The sequence below is a fragment of the Rana temporaria genome, chromosome 2, assembly GCF_905171775.1.
Source record: "Rana temporaria chromosome 2, aRanTem1.1, whole genome shotgun sequence".
In the NCBI taxonomy this organism is placed as follows: Eukaryota; Metazoa; Chordata; class Amphibia; order Anura; family Ranidae; genus Rana; species Rana temporaria.
In genome coordinates this window covers 387,359,259-387,382,060 of record NC_053490.1, presented here as the reverse complement: position 1 = coordinate 387,382,060, position 22,802 = coordinate 387,359,259, and the positions used below count along the sequence as shown (strand labels likewise).

The 22,802-nt window shown below is 43.4% G+C and overlaps 1 protein-coding gene across 4 annotated transcripts in view; it reads left to right on the top strand.

Annotated features, from left to right (window-relative positions):
- The window catches only part of LOC120927347 (transcription elongation factor A protein 2-like), a 188,665-nt gene that overhangs the window by 123,475 nt on the left and 42,388 nt on the right, over nt 1–22,802 (top strand). For 3 of the 4 annotated variants that reach the window (XM_040337948.1, XM_040337947.1, XM_040337945.1), the window contains exons 3-6: nt 3,795–3,900; nt 4,577–4,649; nt 14,139–14,186; nt 18,615–18,680. In XM_040337948.1, the coding sequence (XP_040193882.1) occupies nt 3,795–3,900; nt 4,577–4,649; nt 14,139–14,186; nt 18,615–18,680 (293 nt within the window). The remainder of the gene's footprint in view (nt 1–3,794; nt 3,901–4,576; nt 4,650–14,138; nt 14,187–18,614; nt 18,681–22,802) is intronic. The other variant, XM_040337946.1, reaches the window with a different exon arrangement.

The window sequence follows — 22,802 nt, the reverse complement described above, 5'->3', positions numbered from 1 at the left end:
ATTGGACAGCTGTGTGTTCAGCTATATAGTTCTGACCTGAACATCGCTCAGGGCTAGGGTTGCCACCTTTTCTTCAAGCCAAACCCGAACACTTTCGCGGCACATGGCAATTTTTTTGTAGTACACGCTATAGGATTATAAAATACCTGGGACACCTTTTGGTTTACCCAAAGAGAGGTGTGCTACAGTGAACAGTGGCTGTGGCCAAATTGCATTAACAGTGGGGGGACTTAAAGGGGCATGGTTAAATAAAACAAAAGCATTAGTGTTACCATAAAATATGATTCGATTAATAAAAGAAATGTCAGTTAAAATACGAAACTAGCTTACCTTAAAAATGGACACTGTTAGCCAGTGGGGCAGTGGACGGTGTCAGTGGGGCAGTGGACGGTGGCAGTGAACGGTGTCAGTGGGGCAGTGGACGGTGTCAGTGGACGGTGTCAGTGGGGCAGTGGACGGTGTCAGTGGACGGTGTCAGTGGGGCAGTGGACGGTGTCAGTGGGGCAGTGGACGGTGTCAGTGGACGGTGTCAGTGGTGCAGTGGATGGTGTCAGTGGGGCAGTGGACGGTGTCAGTGGACGGTGTCAGTGGGGCAGTGGACGGTGTCAGTGGGGCAGTGGACGGCGTCAGTGGGGCAGTGGACGGTGTCAGTGGGGCAGTGGATGGTGTCAGTGGGACAGTGTCGGTGGGACAGTGGACGGTGTCAGTGGGGTAGTGGACGGTGTCAGTGGGGCAGTGGACGGTGTCACTGGGGCAGTGGACGGTGTCAGTAGGGCAGTGGATGGTGTCAGTAGGGCAGTGGACGGTGTCAGTAGGGCAGTGTCAGTAGGGCAGTGGACAGTGTCAGTAGGGCAATGGACGGTGTCAGTAGGGAAGTGGACAGTGTCAGTAGGGCAGTGGACGGTGTCAGTAGGGCAGTGGACGGTGTCAGTAGGGCAGTGGACGGTGTCAGTAGAGCAGTGGACGGTGTCAGTAGGGCAGTGGACGGTGTCAGTAGAGCAGTGGACGGTGTCAGTAGGGCAGTGGACGGTGTCAGTAGGGCAGTGGACGGTGTCAGTAGGGCAGTGGACGGTGTCAGTAGGGCAGTGGACAGTGTCAAAAGGGCAGTGGACGGTGTCAGTGGGGCAGTGGACAGTGTCAAAAGGGCAGTGGACGGTGTCACCCCGTGAGAACTACCTATATGGATGGTTTATGGGGGGGGGGAGAGAACTGTATACATGGGGGTGGCTGTATATATGGGGGGGAGAACTGTATATTTGGGGGGGCTGTATATATGAGGGGAGAACTGTATATATGGGGGGGCTGTATATATGGATGGTGTATGGGGGGAGAACTGTATATATGGGGGGGGGCTGTATATATGGATGGTGTATGGGGGGAGAACTGTATATATGGGGTGGCTGTATATATGTATGGGGGAGAACTGTATATATAGGGGGGCTGTATATATGGATGGTGTATGGAGGGGAGAACTGTATATATGAGGGGGGGGGGAACTGTATATATGGATGGTGTATGGAAGGGAGAACTGTATATATGGGGGGGGCTGTATATATGGGGGGAGAACTGTATATATGGATGTGTATGGGGGAGAACTGTATATATGGGGTGGCTGTATATATGTATGGGGGGAGAACTGTATATATAGGGGGGGGCTGTATATATGGATGGTGTATGGAGGGGAGAACTGTATATATGAGGGGGGGGGGGGGGGAGAACTGTATATATGGATGGTGTATGGAAGGGAGAACTGTATATATGGGGGGGGGGCTGTATATATGGGGGGAGAACTGTATATATGGATGGTGTATGGAAGGGAGAACTGTATATATAGGGGGGGCTGTATATATGGGGGGAGAACTGTATATATGGATGGTGTATGGAAGGGAGAACTGTATATATGGGGGGGGCTGTATATATGGGGGGAGAACTGTATATATGGATGTGTATGGGGGGAGAACTGTATATATGGGGGGAGAACTGTATATATGGGGGGGCTGTATATATATGGATGTGTATGGGGGAGAACTGTATATATGGGGGGGCTGTATATATGGGGGGGCTGTATATATGGGGGGGCTGTATATATGGATGTGTATGGGGGGAGAACTGTATATATGGGGGGGCTGTATATATGGGGGGGGGCTGTATATATGGATGTGTATGGGGGGAGAACTGTATATATGGGGGGCTGTATATATGGATGTGTATGGGGGGAGAACTGTATATATGGGGGGGGACTGTATATATGGATGGTGTATGGGGGGGAGAACTATATGGATGGATGGTATATGAGAGGGGGGTGGCAGAACTGTATATATGGTGTATGGTGGGGGGGGGGAGAGTGGTGAGGACTGTATGTATAGTAGTGTATGGTGGGGTGGAGGGGGGGGGTGAAAGTACTGAAATGCTAGCATGGCAAAAACTGACCTTACAAGCTGAGCTCCAGTCTCAGCACGATCTCTGTACACTTTCCTACAGAGCAGCAGGGAATGGGGAAGCTCCGCCTTCAACCCCACCTCCTTGTCCCTTCTGCAGCCAACCAAAAGAGAGTACCCGGGAACATGGAGCCTCTGTGTCCCATCCATCTGCAGCACACAGAGCGGACAGAGGTGCAGTGACAGGGTGGGGGCGGGGATTGTAAATAGAGAGGTGCTCGTAGTTGCATTCAGGCAGTAGGAGAATAAGTCACGAATTTGAGATGCACACGGCCGTGGCAGCAGTTTCGGGCACAGGCACAGGGAGCCACTGACGGGTTTTGAAACATGTGCCCGGGTCTCAAGCGGCCAGAGACCCTGGCACATGTTTCAAAACCCGTACTGTCTGGGTGAAACCCGAGCGGGTGGCAACCCTACTCAGGGCCCCACCCCACAGACAGGAAGTCTGTTCCCGGGAGCCAGGTGAGCTCCCATCTCTCTGAGAGGAGAGAGAGGCTGCATGGGTTGCAGCTAGAGCATGCATATCTGCAGGAGGCAGATATCGGCTGGTGTCTCTGTGTGAGAAAATAAGCTGTGTGCTTCAAGAAGATTGATGCTGTGTGCGTCCAAGAAGCTCAAACGCTGTGTGCGGATAAGTCGCTGTGTTTGAATCAGACGCTGTGTGCGGCTGTTGAATTGACAAAATACAGGAATGGTGGAACCCCCCTGCGAGGGCTGCTATTTGTATTTGTAAACTTTTAAATAAAAGTGGGCTACCAGGCCCTTAAAAACTCAGTTCTGGACTGGCGTACTCACTGGAAAACGCACCTAACATTGGAGTTAGATCCCCCAATCCTACAACTGATGTAACCCCTCAACCCTGCACACCCTCGCACACAGCGCACCCCCTCAACCCCGCACGCAGCCCCCACTCTCCACACGCTGCAAGTGCCCGGTCACATTCCCTGGCAATGCTGGCATCATTGTCTTCACTCACTCTGCACTGTTCAGTCACTTACTGCGGACACTGCAGTGAGTGACTGAACAGTGCAGAGTGAGCGAAGACGATGATGCCGAAGAAGAAGTGTTCAGTGTTAGCGCGACGCTGGTGCCCAAGCCGCACCGCAATTGTTTTATTATAGCGCACAGCTGCTAATCTCCCGCTAAATCTCCCGCCTGTCACTTTGCCCCTCCAAATGTCGCGCCCAGGGCAACGTCCCCCTTGCCCCCCACGCTACGCCACTGTATCCGGGTAGTTAGATGGATCGACTTTGCTACAACCAACCTGCCCATAGATGGATCAGATTTAATGCTTGATAGGGGTAATTTTCAGTTTTTACAACATGACTAGACTGCAGTTTTCCTCTTCATCCCCAGATCACAAAGATTGGGGTCACTGTAAACAAGTTAAAGAAACACAACAAGGACCACCACATTGTAGAACTTGCCAAGGTCATCATCAGGGATTGGAAGAAACTACTCGGTAAGTGGGTACAGTAATGAAAGATAAGACATCTGCAGGTATATATGCACATTGTGTAAATATTCTTAGAGAAGATTGTGGTCTGGTGGTTAAAAATTGGTCTGTTGGTGTGCAGTCAATCTGCCTAGATGGTAGCATGCGCATGCTCCTCTTGACTGTCAGTTCTTCTAATTCAGAATTATTTATTTGTTGGAATAAAGAAAACTGGGAATGGGATTGTATTTTAGCTAGGTCATAACTGCAGGTTGTGCAACTTTGACAGTCTATGGTATTAGTCAGTCCAATCACAAGTATTACTTCTTATTACCTGACAGACATGCGCTCATTCTTCACAGAATTAGCTAGCATTTAAAGTGTATGCCATAAGAGGAATGCGTGTTCCGGCACTGGACATCCGGGACACAGTCTGGATCCACAGGATGCAGGGATTTCGTTTGAAATCCTAGGACAGTTCAGCAGAATCCGGGACAATTGGAGGTATGCTTTTCTTTAGTTACAATTCCATATTTTATCAGAGAAGAGACAGACATTCTCAGGTTTTCTAGTACAAAGATGGCCATAAATGACACGGAAACAATTTGCTGACTTTGTGCATTCTTCTACTTACATTGTGATTTTTTTCCCTCTTGCCTGTATCCTTGATATATTTCCTATTTTACTGTGTGTTTTCCACCAGAATCCTCATACAAGAGTAATGGTACTTCTGTTCCTGTGGTCGGGCAGTTTCTTGATAAGACTGAGCCTCCAAGGTAAGTGTCAAAATGCCCCAGACCTGCTTCTATTGTGAAAAAGGTGGCTAGGCCTCTCAGTTATGTTCCTTATTCTTCCTTTCAATCGTTTTCCATTTGCTGACATTTCCAATTATACACAATGAAAGAAGAAAAAAGTTGCACTGAAAAACGTTACTGCAGTAATAAATATTTAATAAGGAGGCTGTTGTTAGAATATAGCCATGTAGCCGTGATCTGTATTTGTAAGCTAATTCTGATGATTCTACATCAAAGACTGATTTAATTTTTAAAGATGCACAACTCTTTACCCATGGGAGCTTAGAGACAATGAACCACGCCACCTAAATATAGATTATCACAGAATCATGCAATCACAGAATGCATCATATTTTACTAGTCTATACTGAATTAATTGTAAGGTATTAAGTTACTTTTTACACTCAAAGATAATAAAGTGTCTCTACTAGAGTTGAGCGGACACCTGGATGTTCGGGTTCGGTCGAACTTTGGAAAAAAGTCCGGGTTTGGGACCCGAACTTGACCTGAACTTGACCCCGAACCCCATTGAAGTCAATGGGGACCCTGACTTTTGACTACTAAAATGTCTCTAAAAAACGAATGGAAAGGGCTAGAGGGCTGCAAATGGCAGCAAAAAGTCGGTAAGAGCATGGCAAGTACTCTGCAAATAAATGTGGATCGGGAAATAACTTAAAATAACATAAAAAAAAAATCTTGACCTAGGAGGACGAGGTCCATATGGACTAGGAGGTTGAGGTGGCGGTGGATGTGGTGGTGTAGGTGGAAGTGGCGGTAGAGGAGGACGAGGTAGCCAACACAGCTTTTTGTTTTTAATTTATTTATTTTTTAAATTAGGGTACACCCCAAAAGATTGAGAAAGATCTAGGGTTGCCACCTCATCCCTTTAAACCCGAACACATAGTAATTACAAAGGTTCTGGGGCTAATTTAATGTCGATAGGGCACCAAGTGAGTTTAATTAGCAGCACCTTAATCAGCCAGAGAACCTGTGTAATTAATATGTTTTCGCTTTTAAAGGGATGAGGTGGCAACCCTAGAAAGATCAGAAAAACAAGAATGGCTGGGTAAGGCCACCCCGGTATACGTGTCTATTCTGCACAAGGTACGGACAAGTCCTGTGGGATCCATGCCTGGTTAATTTTAATGAACGTGAGCTTGTCCACATTGGCTCTGGACAGGCGGCTGCGCTTGTCTGTGATAACGCCCCCTGCCGTGCTAAATACATGTTCAGATAATACACTGCCTTCTGAGGTGCTGGCGGTGCCCCGGCTGCGTTGGCGACCTCTTCCTCCTCCTCTGCCTTCGCCTTGTGCTTCCACTGTGCCCCCGCTGTCAGGTGGGAATTCTACCAGCAGCGTGTCTACCAGCGTGCGCTTGTACTCGCGCATCTTGCGATCACGCTCCAGTGAGGGAATTAAGGACGGTATATTGTCCTTGTAACGGGGATCCAGCAGCGTGGCCACCCAGTAATCAGCACCTGTTAAAATGTGCGAAACACGGCGGTCGTTGTGGAGACACTGCAGCATGTAATCGTTCATGTGTGCCAGGCTGCCCAGAGGCAACGAAAAGCTGTCCTCTGTGTGAGGTGTATCATCTGTGTCCTCTGTATCCCCCCAGCCACGCACCAGTGATGGCCATGAGCTGGTCTGGGTGCCACCCTGCTGTGAACACGGTTCCTCCTCCATCTCCTCATCCTCCACCTTGTCATCCTCCAGAACTGTGCCCTTGCTGGACAATTGTGTACCTGGCCTTTGTTGGTGCAGGAACCCACCCTCGGAGCCACTTGTGAATGACTGCCCTGAAAGCCTTGGAAATTATCCCGATTCCTCCCCCTCCTCCTCCTGTGCCACATCCTCTTCCATCATCGCCCAAAGCGTTTTTTCAAGGAGGCATAGAACTGGGATAGTAACGCTGAGAACGGCGTCATCGGCACTGGCCATGTTGGTGGAGTACTCGAAACAGCGCAACAAGGCACACAGGTCTCACATGGAGGCCCAGTTATTGGTGGTGAAGTTGTTCTGTTCCGCAGAGCGACTCACGCGTGCGTGCTGCAGCTGGAACTCCACTATCGCCTGCTGCTGCTCGCACAGTGTGGCCAGCATGTGCAAGGTGGAGTTCCACCTTGTGGGCACGTCACATATGAGGCGATGAGCGGGAAGGCTGAAGTTACGCTGCAGCGCTGCCAGGCGAGCAGCAGCAGGGTGAGAACGCCGAAAGTGCGCACAGACGGCCCACACTTTCTGCAGCAGCTGTGGCATATCGGGGTAAGTTTTAAGGAACCTCTGCACCACCAAATTCAGCACATGCGCCAGGCAAGGGATGTGCATCAAACCGGCTAGGCCCAGAGTTGCTACGAGATTTCGCCCGTTATCGCACACCACCATGCCCGGCTTGAGGCTCACTGACGCTAACCACTCATCGGTCTGTTGTTCCATGTCCCTCCACAACTCCTGCGCGGTGTGGGGTTTTTCCCCCAAACAGGAACATTTTAAAACTGCCTGCTGTCGTTTACCCATGGCTGTGCTGAAGTTGGTGGTGAATGTGTTATGCTGACCGGATGAGGAGGCGGTAGAGGATGAGGAAGCGGAGTAGGAGGAGTTAGCAACAGGAGGCAAACTGAAGCGCCCTGCAATCCTCGGTGGTGGAATGACATGCGCCAAACTGCTATCCGCCTCAGGCCCAACCGCCACAGCATTTTCCCTAGTGCGCTGTTAGGTAGATATAACGTCCCTGACCGTGCTTACTGGTCCACGTATCCGTAGTTAGGTGGACCTTGCCACAGATGGCGTTGCGCAGTGCACACCTGATTTTGTCCCTCACTTGGTTGTGCAGGGAAGGGATGGCTCGCCTGGAAAAGTAGTGCCGGCTGGGCAAGACGTACTGTGGGACAGCCAATGCCATCAGGCTTTTAAAGCTCTGCGTCTCCACCAGACGGAATGACAGCATTTCAAAGGCCAGGAATTTTGAAATGCTGGCATTCAGGGCCAGGGATCGTGGGTGGGTAGGGGGGTACTTCCTCTTCTGCTCCAGTGTTTGGGAGATAGAGAGCTGAACGCTTCCATGGGACATTGTGGAGATGTTTGATTGCGGGGTGGCAGGTACTGTCTAGGGGACAGATGCTCCTGCTCCCTCTTCTGCTTTGCTGGTGGCTCTGTGCGACCATGGCCTCTTCCTCAGAACTACATATGTCACCTGCATGAGGTTGATTCCATGTGGGGTCGAGGACCTCATCGTCCACCACATCATCTTCCACCCAGTCTTCACCACTGCCCTCCTTGTCGGTCTGCACAATTGCGAAAGCAGCAGCAGTTGGCAACTGTGTTTCATCATCATCCGAGACGTGCTGTGATGGTCCCCCAATGTACTCATCTTGAAACATAAGTGGTTGGGCATCGGTGCACTCAATCTCTTCCACTTCTGGGGCAGGGCTAGGTGGATGGCCCTGGGAAACCATGCTAACAGACTCATCAAAAAGCAGAAGAGACTGTGGTGACAGAGGTGAAAGGACATTGGCTGCAGGTGCCAACTCTGATCTTTCAGCACAAGACTGGTTGGGAGACAGTGTGAAGGAACTGGAGGTACTGTCAGCAACCCAATCTACTATCACCTGTTCTGCTCCTGGCCTCAACATTCGTAGAGCCGGATTAGGCCCCACCAAATACCGCTGCAGGCTCTGTCGCCTACTCGCACCTGAGAAAGGTGTTTCACTTGTGCGTGTAGCTGGCACAGATCGACCACGTCCTCTCCCTGTAACAGGAGCTCCACCAGCAGCACCACGACCGCGGCCACGTCCCTTATTTGACGTTCTCCTCATATTTCTCAAATGTAGGATCTTGACCTAAATGGGTGTTTTTTGAATAGAACAATAGAAAACAGTATGCAAAGTGTTTATCTCACACGTACAGATATGCAGGCAAGACTGCAAACACTGGAGGAAAAACTGTAAAATATTTTTTTTTTGCCCTAAATGGGTGTTTTTTGAATAGAACAATAGAAGAACACTAGCTAAAGTGTTTATTTCACACCTACAGATATGGAGGAAACACGGAGAAACACTGGAGGAAACACTGCAAAATATATATTTTTGCCCTAAATGGGTGTTTTTTGAATAGAACAATAGAGGAACACTAGCTGAAGTGTTTATCTCACACGTACAGATATGGAGGAAACACTGCAAACACTGGAGGAAACACTGCAAAATATATATTTTTGCCCTAAATGGGTGATTTTTGAATAGAACAATAGAAGAACACTGCTAAAGTGTTTATCTCACACGTACAGATATGGAGGAAACACTGCAAACACTGGAGGAAACACTGCAAAATATATATTTTTGCCCTAAATGGGTGATTTTTGAATAGAACAATAGAAGAACACTGGCTAAAGTGTTTATCTCACACGTACAGATATGGAGGAAACACTGCAAACACTGGAGGAAACACTGCAAAATATATATTTTTGCCCTAAATGGGTGATTTTTGAATAGAACAATAGAAGAACACTGGCTAAAGTGTTTATCTCACACGTACAGATATGGAGGAAACACTGCAAACACTGGAGGAAACACTGCAATTTTTTCCCCCCCTAAATGGATGTTTTTTGAATAGCACAATAGAAGAAAAGTATATAAAGGGTGTATCTCACAGTAACACATGCAGTGCTGGTGTAATATGATTTCTGAAGTAGGACTGACTCTTATATATTTCTCTCCCTATAAGCACCATCAGGAACCTTTCCCAAAGTATCTAATGCAGAGTATCTCACAGGAACATATGCAGTGCTGCTGCAATATGCAGAGTATCTCACAGGAACATTTGCAGTGCTGCTGCAATTTGATTTGTGAAGCAGGACTGACTCCTAAATATTTCTCTCCCTATAAGAACAATCAGGAACCTTTCCCTAAAGTATCTAATGCAGAGTATCTCACAGGAACATATGCAGTGCTGGTGCAATATGCAGAGTATCTCACAGGAACATATGCAGTGCTGCTGCAATATGCAGAGTATCTCACAGGAACATATGCAGTGCTGCTGCAATTTGATTTGTGAAGCAGGACTGACTCCTATATATTTCTCTCCATATAAGAACAATCAGGAACCTTTCCCTAAAGTATCTAATGCAGAGTATCTCACAGGAACATATGCAGTGCTGGTGCAATATGCAGAGTATCTCACAGGAACATATGCAGTGCTGCTGCAATTTGATGTGTGAAGCAGGACTGACTCCTATATATTTCTCTCCCTATAAGAACAATCAGGAACCTTTCCCTAAAGTATCTAATGCAGAGTATCTCACAGGAACATATGCAGTGCTGGTGCAATATGCAGAGTATCTCACAGGAACATATGCAGTGTTGCTGCAATTTGATTTGTGAAGCAGGACTGACTCCTATATATTTATCTCCCTATAAGAACAATCGGGAACCTTTCCCTAAAGTATCTATTGCAAAGTATCTCACAGGAACATATGCAGTGCTGGTGCAATATGCAGAGTATCTAACAGGAACATATGCAGTGCTGCTGCAATTTGATTTGTGAAGCAGTACTGACTCCTATATATTTCTCGCCCTATAAGAACAATTAGGAACCTTTCCCTAAAGTATCTAATGCAGAGTATCTCACAGGAACATATGCAGTGCTGGTGCCGAGCTGTGCTATGTCCCTCTAGCTTATATAGAGTCTGGGTCACATGCTGGGTCACATGCTGCACTGGCCAATCACAGCCATGCCATTAGATGGCTTCTAGGTCACAGGAGTAAAACAAATGGTGATTGGCTGCCCTGCAGCGCGCCATTACATTGGCGAACACCGGACCCGATTCCGAACTTACAGCAAATTGTTCGGGTTCGGTTCCGGGTACAAAAAAAACAAAAGTCCGTACCGAACCTGAACTTTACAGTTCGGGTTCGCTCAACCCTAGTCTCTACATATAATAATCAGTCTCAGTTTTTTTTTTAAACTTTAGTCAAATGTCTGAATAGCATGAGGAATGCAAACCGTCATATAATGACCAAATTCAAACAATAAAATCACACAACAACTTCTACAATCTCACCTGGGTTGATATCTAAACAGATATCTCCAGGTTTAATAAGCTGTTTACTGTCTATACAATCATTACACAAAGTTGAAATCCAGAAACAATGATGTCAGGACTCTAATGAGAGATGGTTTATTGACTGACTGACTTCTAGAAAAGAGCCAACTTATATTGCAGTATCAACGCCTATGCCCATGCAATGCAGCAAATACATTTTTTGCTAATTGTTGGCATTGCTTTTTATGGTGTAGGGGGCAATTAGGAGAGGAATTATTATTGGGGCCCACACCAACGTTACAGGAGAATTTTTTTACATGTTCCAGGCCAATGACTTACAAAGCAAACATAAGGTAACATCATAATAGCAAGAGGTTTTTTTTTTTTTTACATATCCTTCTAGCATATGACGTTCCTGTTTTCCCTGTTTTCCTTGGTTACATCCTATCTGCTTTGTTGTAAAAATCCTATTGTCTACAAAGCTCAGTAGCACAAGCTGAAATGTACACATGTAACGGAATGAATCAAAATAGTAAATCAGTCCTCTCACTGCCTCTCCCTGCAAACACCTCCTTCTGCCCTTTCAATCAAATTAAATATGTCCTGGAAAGGAACAACTACTGCTGTTCCCTAACTTTGGATAACCCAAAGTGCTTTGTGAATGAAATATTCCCAAATTATTTGTGTATTACAGATTCTATACTTATATTTAATAAACTGGTTTACAATATTTTAGAATTAAATACGCTTAAAAAATAAATGCAGAAATACTACTAGGAAAGCCAACTGTCCAGAATAGTGGACTGGAATATTCACTCGATGCTCAAGAATTGGGTGCCACTTAAGCGTGCAATCTCCGAAATTCCTTTACATACCTGACCTTGGATCAAGAAAATCCATATCCCCAAACAATCAACAAACACCCATAAATCAAAGTGACCTTTCAAACAAAAATGTTGACCTCTTTACCAATTGAAACCCCCTTGAGATTTAGACCGAAACTCCCGCCAGGAATGTCTGACCTTCCTTAACACTTGGTGGATAAAGCCATTTCTCCCTGCTCAAACCTTATTTAAACAGGGTACCTTTCTTACTCTACAAGAACTACAAGACCCTACCCAAATAGGCAACATCTCACAGTGGTAATACTTTCAGATCAGATACCTTCTTGCCTCAGAAAGCTGATAGTACTGTACTAGGCACCTTACAAATTTTTAAATGCTGCACAACTCCAACATTTCACTTAGTCCTACATATATTCAAGCTTATTACAGAACTACACATCAAATAGAGACTCTGCAGTTGTAGTCTGGATCGGAGACCTAGATTTGCCCTACCAGAGAACAGCTTGTAATAAATTAACACAATCCTTATAAAGGGTTCCATCAATGTCAATATACAATAAACAAACTTCAAACTTACACTGCTCATCAGATTTGCTACATAATATAAAAATATCCAAATTAGGGGCATCCTGATCCATATTTGGTGGACCTGCCCTCAGATCCAGCCTTTCTAGCCCCAGGTACACCATTTGACAGAAAACATCTGTGGCCATGACCTCCTCTTCTACCCAGCTTTATATCTGTAACATCATTCAACCATGCCACTCTCCACATATAAACATTCCTTTCCATTCCACGCAAGTAATGCTGCAAAAATGGTAATAGCAAGATTTTGGAAAACTACTAATGTGCTGGAAAATAAAGACTGGTTTCGATGGATAGGCCACATGGCGGCAATAGAAGAGTTGATACACATCAGCAACGACAACATGACCCCATACATTAAAATGTTTTTTAATCTAACCAACACATACAAACAAATTATACATTTCAGAAAAAACTCAGATCCTCCTACATGAGGGAAAAACCTAGACATGAAGTCCTTAACCCACCCGATATACATAGGCTAATACCTAGCTACAGGACCCACTAACACATCAATCACTTAGGCATCTCGCCCTGCCCAACCTCCCCCAAAACCCCTTCAGTCCCCCATTACCCACGCCAACTTCTAGATTACCCCAAACAGCAATGCTCCCACCTTGGCACCCAAGCTCCTTCCAATCACTCCAAATCCACTCCTAAATTGCTACCTGTCTTTCATATTCCCAGCACACCTTTTTATATCTCCAGTAGCCTGAACACCCTATACCACCACCAAGAACATATCCATATGTAGGTGTAGCGCCTGTGTACTTTCAGTCCAGGTGCTATGTTAAATTTAGAGGGAGATGAGAGAGTTATTTTGCTCTCATCTGGTTAATTCATGTAAATTAGGTTTCTGCCAGGCTGGGCTGTCCTGTGGTTTCATTTTGTGTTCCAGAGATACCGTTCCATCTCTGGGTGACAGGTGGCGCCAGAGGAGTCCAGGCGGTGGCGCCTTCCTGCCAGCAGCCAATCAGAGGAGACGCCATTTTGGCGGGGTTCTTCTCCCATTCCTGGTTCCAGGTGCGGCACCCACCTTTAGGGTGTGCGCACATCATGGGCCCCGCCGATATGGCCTACCAGGCCGGGGCGCACATGCTACGAGGAGTTCCCAGCTCTGGGCCCTCATGGCCCGGAGCAAATGAAGCTGAGAAGGGGCCCCAGTGATCGACTGGGTCCCCACGTTCTATGAGGAAGATCCCAAGCGAGTTGTGCTGTTCGGTGGGGAGTCGGTCTGAGGTGAGCCCGGAGGCAGGTGATCCAACAGGGCTTAGACAATCCATCGGGGATCTGGGTGGCCGGATACTGAGAAGTTGTATGCTGCAACTTGTCAGTCGGTGACCTCATAGGCCTGAATCTGCAAACTCTCCTTTCACCAACCTTTCTCTATCTACCTCAAGTTAACTGTTTGCCGTGTTGGGCAAGTAATAAAAGCACAGAAAACGACACCTTGCTGTTTGGACATTCCGTCACTGTTCTCATCATCATCATCATCATCATCCCTAGACACATCACAGAGGTAACATAACACGCCGTCCCAATCTAACCAGCGGCTCCTGCGGGGGTAGCGATACACAGGTAGTTCTACCACCCTTTATCTCCAGCCATATATGGTTATTGCCCTCAGAGATGTAAGCCATGCAATCATCTACAGTTACCTGTGTTAACCTAAGAAATATTGTTTTTCATACATAATGCTGTAATGTCTATCATAACCTGTATAGTCTTTATCTCTGTACTTTCTAATTTAAAACCAATAAAAATTACTTGCAATAAATAACTTGATAATAAAATTGACTCTACGCCATTACAGTTTCCTTTAAGTAAACATTCCATGAGAAAGATTCACCTGGGTATAGGAATGCCTGGATTTATATGTCAATGCCAAATAATTTTCCCATTTTGATATGTAGGAAAATTCAGTATGTACGTAAAACATGAGCTAATTTTCAAGTTTTTTTTAAGTTTAACAATATCTTTTTTTTTTATGCCTTGGTCCCCAGCAGGCATCCTTCATCTGCACATAAGAAGCCACATCCTACCAACGAAAGGTACTTATTTCACGCCTTCAGTGTTTTTTTTACTAAAATTACCGGTATATACAGTACAAATAATTGTTTATAGAGGTCCCTCTAATTAATTGCATAGTCAAGGCTGCCCTGGTAAAATATGAAACACATTGTTATTGCTAAGTGTTAATACTGAAGCAGAAGCTGTGCCTTCACAGTATATATTAATGAAGCACCCTGCAACAACCTGTGACAACTTCCTTCTATAACTGACTGAGTTTCATAAGTATGCAGCTAGAAGATTAAGAATGAGCTAATACTACATGATAAATTGCTGAATTGTACATAGACTATTTTCTTCTCATTTATATAATACTTTTAACTGGTGGTCATTTTTTTTTAATACAAATGATTGTTCATCTCCAAATAGCCCTTCCATTCCCCAATTTAATTAAATTATTCATTGTGTAAAACATTTTTTTTTAGTGATGTGCCAAAGAAAGAAATTATTCCTTGATTCCCAAATAAGTAATGACTATCTATTACAAAAATCATGATATTGTTACATTCCAAAAGGAAACAGTTTTGGGTCATCACATTCCACCTTTCCCCAATAATTGCTTACAGGCGGTCCCTTACTTACAAACATCCGACTTACAAACGACTCCTACTTACAAACGGAGGGAGACAACAGGAAGTGAGAGGAAATCTACCCCTAGGAAGGGAAATTCTCTCCTGTAAGAGTTAATATGGGAAAAAAGTGTCTCCATCAGGGCTCAAGTCCTGCGGGAACACGTGGGAACAGAGTTCCTGCACTTTTTTCACAGCAGGAACTCAGTTCCCTTTGCAGGACTAGAGCAGCCTCAAGCAGCCGAGCCGCCCAAGCCAATTGTTCACTAAGCGGCGATGCCCAGCTCGAGTCACTGTCAGGGGCAGGCGAACCTTAGTAATCCTTTATGTTACTGGCCGCTTCCTGTATATGGATTCATCGGGTAGTGTGCGGGTATTCCGTCACTTCCTCGATGCCGCAATGTCTCCTGGGAGCTTTTGTCATTATTCCCAGGAGACATTGTGGAGGTCTGCCGCAAGTTATCTCAGGATTTAGAAAGAACTTGCGGTTTAGCAATTATGCATATGAGCGTATCATTTTATATTTTTTTTGGTGGGGGAGTGGATTTTGGGTGGGAGTTCCCACACTTTTTTCCCCAGGACTTGACCCCTGGTCTCCACTGATGCTTTATCATGATCCTTATTTCCTTAATAACCCCAAATGTTCAAAATCCAATTGTCATTGGGACAGAAAGTGAGGTGAAATCTTCTGAACAGGGGCACAGACAGCAAAACAAATGTTACAGGGGTGATAACCCTTCTCTATGTTATCCAAAAACCTTAAAAATAGTTTTATAGGCTGGAGCTACCCTTAGAAAATTTACCTGCTTCAATTTACAAACAGATTCATGTTACGAACAAGCCTACAGTGACTATCTTGTTTGTAACCCGGGGACTGCCTGTATACAAAACTACAACATTAGTTATGAGCCCAAATGCTATACAGGGAGCTGGTAAAATGGAGCGTGTAAAAAAAAACTTTTAAATAAGCAATAACCACTTATTAAATAGTTGGGATTTGCCATTAAACGTTATCAATAAATAAGTATTTCCTTTTTCATCAGTCCAATTTTCAGCTGACTATGACCTCTCTATGTGATACAAAAGCAAAGTGTTTATTTTCACCTGAGACTTCCATTATTGATTTTCAGGAGTTCAGTGGCCCAGTGGGGAAAATTATAATTAGATTTCCTACTAACCACATTTCCTTCTGCTTAAAGGTACTCATTAGAATTATGTTTGTCCTTTGGACTATAAACTGAATCCATATATTTTTTGACTATTAGCTGAATATTGCAAAACAGTCAATGTTACTTCAGCTAGTATACATTTAAAAACATTTTCATAGAAATATATTTAATCAAAATAATACTATATGCACACATATATAGCACATTTGTGCAAAAGTAATGTGTCATCTAAAACTATATGCACTTAATGCTTATTTAAAAAAGCAAAAGATACAGTAAACATTAATTGACTACATTTTCAAGAAATCTATTTTCAATTGCAGCTAGGTAGCTGTAGATGGATAGTTAATACCATGCTATACAAAAAGAATACAAAGAATAAAGGATTTGCAGTAAGTATATCTGAAGTTCGTATGTAATGCAGCAAAATATGAAGAGTAGAATAAAACAGTGACAACGAAAAATGCAATTCAACATATTTCTTTTGTTAGTGGACCCCTGAACTTTATATTTAACAAAATAATAAAACCAACTTCTGCTGATCACAGTCAAGACAGTTTTCCAAGTATTTTACCAACAATGAAACATAGAAAGCAAACAAAATGTTACAATGAAAGGAAAATGTGTACATTATTCCACATTCTAAAACATATTTTTACCCAAGGTGTACATTGTTCACTATTCTAGAAAACTGTCTTTACAAATCCCAAGGTCATTGAAATCATTTATGTAAATGACAAAGAGAAAAGATCTAAGCTTTGTATGTGCAAAAACACACACTAAAAATCATTTAGGTCAGGACCTAGAAAAAATACAATATTAATTGCTGTTGGTGGTTAGCAATATTTTAGAGAAGTACCATATATCGAATGTTTCAGTGTACTGGATAAAATATTCCACCATAAGAAAATAGTAGCAAAAAATAAGGTGTTTTTTTTAGGCACCAAATAAGTCAGTCAATAATTAACAACATCATATTTATTATGCCAGAAAAGTTTTGCTGCCTTTTTTATGGTCCACAATAAAAGTGGCAGAAAAACAATTTTTGCTTGTTTGCTGGCTCTTGAAGTTGAATGGCCACAATTCTGAAAGCATTGATTCATTTGCCGACCTTTCGATGGATGCATGGCCTGACTATCTTCACTTCTAGTTGTATGATTTTCAACATATAAAAAAAAAACAATCAGTGTCAGTTTTATATATTTTTTAAAATATTTTTAACACATTCATGGGAATGTAAGAAACGTTCATGCAGCTGGCAGTGGAATTTATGTATAGTCTTTGATGTTTGCTAGCAAGTTTTTTGCTTTTTTTATGATTTTTCAACATACCTAGCCCCTCATATTGTGGCCGTCTTAGATATCATTAAATATGTGTGGCATCTATCGCCACCTTTTTTGTGGATTTGGAGGTCCTTGTTAGAATTGTCTGTAAATTTTCATGGAGTCTTTTGTGCTCCAACATTCTGTACCTCCTTGGTCCATTGAAAGGAAGGTTCCTCAAAGGGTGGGATTTTGAACGGACCATAAACAGTGATGTCAATGTCATAAAAATACAACATTTATTGAAACAGTGAATACATAATGAATGAATAAAACCAAACACATGATGGATTGAACAGCATGGAAACAACCACTGAAATAATCTAGATCAACTGTCAGGCCTCGTACACACGACCGCTTTCCTCGTCGGTCGTGTGTATGTTTTTCGTCGAGAAAACTGTCGCTGATCTCGACGAGAAAAAAAGGGAGTCTCAATTTCCTTGTCGTGTTTCTCGTCGGGCTGGTTTACGAGAATCACATTCGTGTGTATGCTTAGAAACCCGCGCATTCTCAGAATAAAGTATGAGACGGGAGCGCACCTTCGGTAAAAGTATCGTTCGTAATAGAGATAGCACATTCGTCACGCTGTAACAGACTGAAAAGCGCGTATCCTCTCTCACCAAACTTTTACTTAACACACAGTAACATGAGATTAGCAAAAGCAGCCCCAAGGGTGGCGCCAGTGGAATCGAACTTCTCCTTTATAGTGCCGTTGTACGTGTTGTATGTCACCGCGTTTGAGAACGACGAGATTTTATCTTGACAGTGTGTATGCAAGCAAAGCTTGACAAGATTCTCGTCAAGCCTGACAAGAACCTCGTCGAGGAAAACAACGTTTCATTTACGACGAGATTCTCGGTCGTGTGTACGAGGCCTAAGGGAGACAGGAGAAGTCCAAATCTCTTTGGTACTTGGTCTATTGGGGGAAGGATTCATCTTCTCCAGGAAATATGATGATCTTTTACTGGTTCTAACTCACCACCATGATACTTATTTTCCTGATGAAGATTTGTATAAATAACATGAAACGCATCAGAGTTAACATGCATCTTTATGTCTATGTATCATAGTGTGGTTTTTATCTCTTGATTATGGACCAAGTCTTTTTCTGCGATATAACAGTGTTTTCAAGGTTTTATTAATTTGGCATAATAAATATGATGTTTTTAATTATTGTCTGACTTGTTTGGTGCCTAAAAAAATCTTCCTATTCTTTGCTATTACTTTCTTATATTTTATGGAATGTGGCACCAATAGATACATAACCAAATTGGACTCCATCTCTTCTAAATATTCCACTAGCCAGCAATAGCGTTTTATACAACCATTGACATTCTTTTGTCATTTAGTGCTTCTTCTGATGTCCCTCGGTCCCCAAGCCTGCAATCTCCTGTAAAGGAGCCAAAGCAAAAAAAGTAAGCATACTAAGCAAATGCCTTAAGAGATTTAAGATGGGTTATCATCAAATCATGAGTGTTTTTTTGTTTGTTTTTTTGCTGAAAAGTCCATCATAGAGTTGCAGACCCAAGTCTGTAGCCCTGTACACACGGCCCAGAATCTCGTCAGGAAAAAAACTTTTTCCTGACAAGATTCTTGGCAAGAATCTCTTTCCGGCCGAGTGTACAGACACTCCATTCAAAAGAACCGCCGTTCTTTTGAATGGAACAAACGCAGTGACGTCATCGACTATGACGAGCATGCGCTGGTCACATTCGATGCCATCGCCGCCATCTTGCTACACCCTACCTATGCCTAGGAAGCTACCGCGCATGCGTCAGTCATTTCAAGCATGCGTGGGTTTCCATGGCGACAGGTAATCACGACGAGAAAATAGAGAGCAGGTTCTCTATTTTTCTCGTTGATATTTTGGGCAGTTTTCTTGACAAGAAACCTAAAAGCCTCGTACACACGCATGGTATACTCGGCCAGAAAGCTCTTCCAGCAGTTTTCTTGCTGGTTCTTCTTGCTGAGTCTCTGATCCAAAACAATCAGGCAGCAAATGAAAGTCAGAGACAAGTCTGAATTTTACATCACTATGTATTTGTTTTGGGTCTGTGACTTAGAAATTCCTGAAATCAAAGTACTAAGAACTCCTGAAGCCAAAAAACATCACTCTCCAAATCAAAATTGATTCTATTTAATCCTCATGTTGCTAGCATTAGTAAATAGATATCATAGATATCATATTTACTTGTTTTACATTTTTTTTTTACATTTCTTCAGTTACTTCCTGGTTTCTTGCCCAGGCAAATTATGTCAAACATCCCAGGAGTCTTCAGGATGGGAGGAGAGGAGGAGAGATTATCTCAACTAAGCACACTCTTCTGCATACAATACATGCTTAAGCTAAGGGAAGATGGATTCCAGGAAGTAAATGCTACATGAATCATCTGCCATTGCTAAAGTTGGCCACAGCCAAAAATGCTAGGGGGGTGTTTTGCAAAGTGATTTTTCAACAAACAAAAGCATGGATGGAGACATGAATGGATGAATGGGGGAGTTTGCATGGAATAATCTTTCTTATTGGCTGTGGTAATGTCGTTACAAAATGATAGTAGCACCATTCATCTATCAAAAATAATCCCCTTTTGTGCCTTAATTTTGTGCCTTAAAGCGGATGTCCGCTGAAAAAAAAAATATTAAAAATCAACATCTACAAATACTGCAGCTGCTGACTTTTAATATTAGGACACTTACCTGTCCTGGAGTCCATCACCGTCCGCAGTATATTGACGGCCTCCCGGCATTTTAGAGCCACCTTGTGGCCGTAAATAGTCGGCTGCTGGATGGGAAGTGGTTAAATAATTCAAAAGGCGGAGATAGGGTTCCATTAATCCTTATTGCCGCACATTGCTGGACACCTACTATGAGAAATTTATAAAAAATTTGTTTCAAGGATATCTAAAAAAAAAAATTCACAAAATAACTTACAGGGTATATCTACTTTCATTGCTGCAATGTATGGATTCATTACCCTGTTTGTGCTGTAAATGACCAGAACAAACACTGAAACAAGCATAATAATTAGTGAAAGCAACATTTGCTAAGTGATTATTGATTATAAATTTTGTCAGGAAAACAAGATTGTTGTTGTACAATTAAATGCATTTCTTGGTGTTCACTAAAGGGGACAGGATTCCGTTGTTTTGAGAAAACTGGGTTTTGCAGCTGCCCCCAGGAGGTTTATGCTGGCAAACAGGTCAGCCTCTGAATAACCCTGCCCCTAACCATCATGCTTAGGTTTTGTGAACAAACAGTACATAGGGCCAATGAACACAGAGGGGTGTACCACATACGGATGGACAAAAGACACTGAGTCATCCAACAGATATGGAAATCTTACTAGAAAAATACCCAAATAAACAAATACCTGAGCAGGGCTACATGAAAAATAAGGGGAGCAAATAAAAAAAAAATCACCACCAAGAAGGAAAGGCTCCAAGAAAGACTCTGGTGATCCAGAGCAGGACAGGGCACTAAATGGAGATTGCTTTCTGAATGAATGAATGAACCCCAAGAATGTGGAGGATAACCAAGCAACCAACATAAGGAAAAACTGGTGGGAGAAAACTTAGAGCAATTGTTAAAGGGTCACTAAAGGATTTTTTTTTTTTTGCTAAATAGCTTCCTTTACCTTACTGCAGTCCTGGTTTCATGTCCTCATTGTTCGTTTTTGCTCTGATGTTACTGTAATTCTGCTCTGTTCTGGACACTTCCTGGTTGTCTGTTTCCTTTGGACCACAGTACTGGGAGATTCTAGTTTCGTTTTCAAACCCTCACTTCTCTATGGCTCTATACAGCACAGAGGCAGCATAACATGCAAAAACGAAACTGAAACTACAGGTACATTATATGATTTTTTTTTAATCTATTTTTAATCGTTTTTAAAAGGAATCAGTTAACTATTATGTCTCTATACCCTGTAAACAGTCATTTGAGCAAAACATTTTTTTCCCTTTACAACTCCTTTAACCACTTAAGCCCCAGACCAATATGCTGCCTAAAGACCCAAGGGGTTTTTACAGTTCGGGACTGCGTCGTTTTAACAGACAATTGCGCGGTCGTGCGACGTGGCTCCCAAACAAAATTGGCGTCCTTTTTTCCCCACAAATAGAGCTTTCTTTTGGTGGTATTTGATCACCTCTGCGGTTTTTATTTTTTGCGCTATAAACAAAAATAGAGCGACAATTTTGAAAAAAATGCAATATTTTTTACATTTTGCTATAATAAATATCCCCAAAAACATATATAAAAAAATAAATTTCCTCAGTTTAGGCCGATACGTATTCTTCTACCTATTTTTGGTAAAAAAAAATCGCAATAATCGTTTATCGGTTGGTTTGCGCAAAATGTATAGCGTTTACAAAATAGGGGATAGTTTTATTGCATTTTTTTTTTTTGTTTTTTATTACTACTAATGGCGGCGATCAGCGATTTTTTCCGTGACTGCGACATTATGGCGGACACTTCGGACAATTTTGACACATTTTTGGGACCATTGTCATTTTCACAGCAAAAAATGCATTTAAATTGCATTCTTTATTGTGAAAATGACAGTTGCAGTTTGGGAGTTAAACACAGGGGGCGCTGTAACATTTAGGGTTCACTTTGTGTGTGTTTACAACTGTAGGGGGGTGTGGCTGTAGAACTGACATCATCGATCGAGTCTCCCCAATAAAAGGGATCACTCGATCGATGCGCCGCCATAGTGAAGCACGGGGAAGCCGTGTTTACATACGGCTCTCCCCGTTCTTCAGCTCCGGGGAGCGATCGCGACGGGGCGGCTATAAACGAATAGCCGCGCCGTCGTCCCGGATCGCTCCCCGAGGCTTACCGACCGCCGCATGTACCGGGGGGGGGTCCCGATCGGACCCCCGACCCACATCAAGCAGAGGACGTACAGGTACGTGCATGTGCCTGTCCGTGCCATTTTGCTGATGTATATTTACATGAGGCGGTCCTTAAGTGGTTAAGTGGTCAACAATGAAAGAATGTTTGTAAAGTAAAGGCCAAAGTCTAGGATACCTAGAAAGATCCAAAATTATACATATCTCCATACCTCCCAATTGTCCCTGATTTCAAGGGACTGTCCCTGATTTGGAGCAATGTCCCTCTGTCCCTCATTTGTCCCTCATTTTGGTCTGATCTATAGAGTTGTATATAAAATGCACTGTTTATCTATCAAAAAGTGTTTCCCAGTGCTAAACCTTTCACCTGATTGCTAAATTGCTGCGTTTGTAAATTCTAAAAGCCAATATAAAGGAATAGTAGTGGTAAAAAAAGCACTTGTGGGTTTAACCAATCTTGTTTTTTTGTACAATTATCCTTTAAAGGGGCGTGCAAGGGTGTGTCCTATGCCTGCATACTCTTGCTGATAGGTGTCCCTCATTTCCATCTCAAAAAGTTGGGAGGTATGTATCTCTCAAGAGTGATCTAAAGGGAGATAGGGAAGGAGACCTTCAATCTGAAACAAACAAGTGTGGAGCACCAAGTCCTTTTGGTACACTGGAAAACATCAGAGACTGGGTTACACCAGA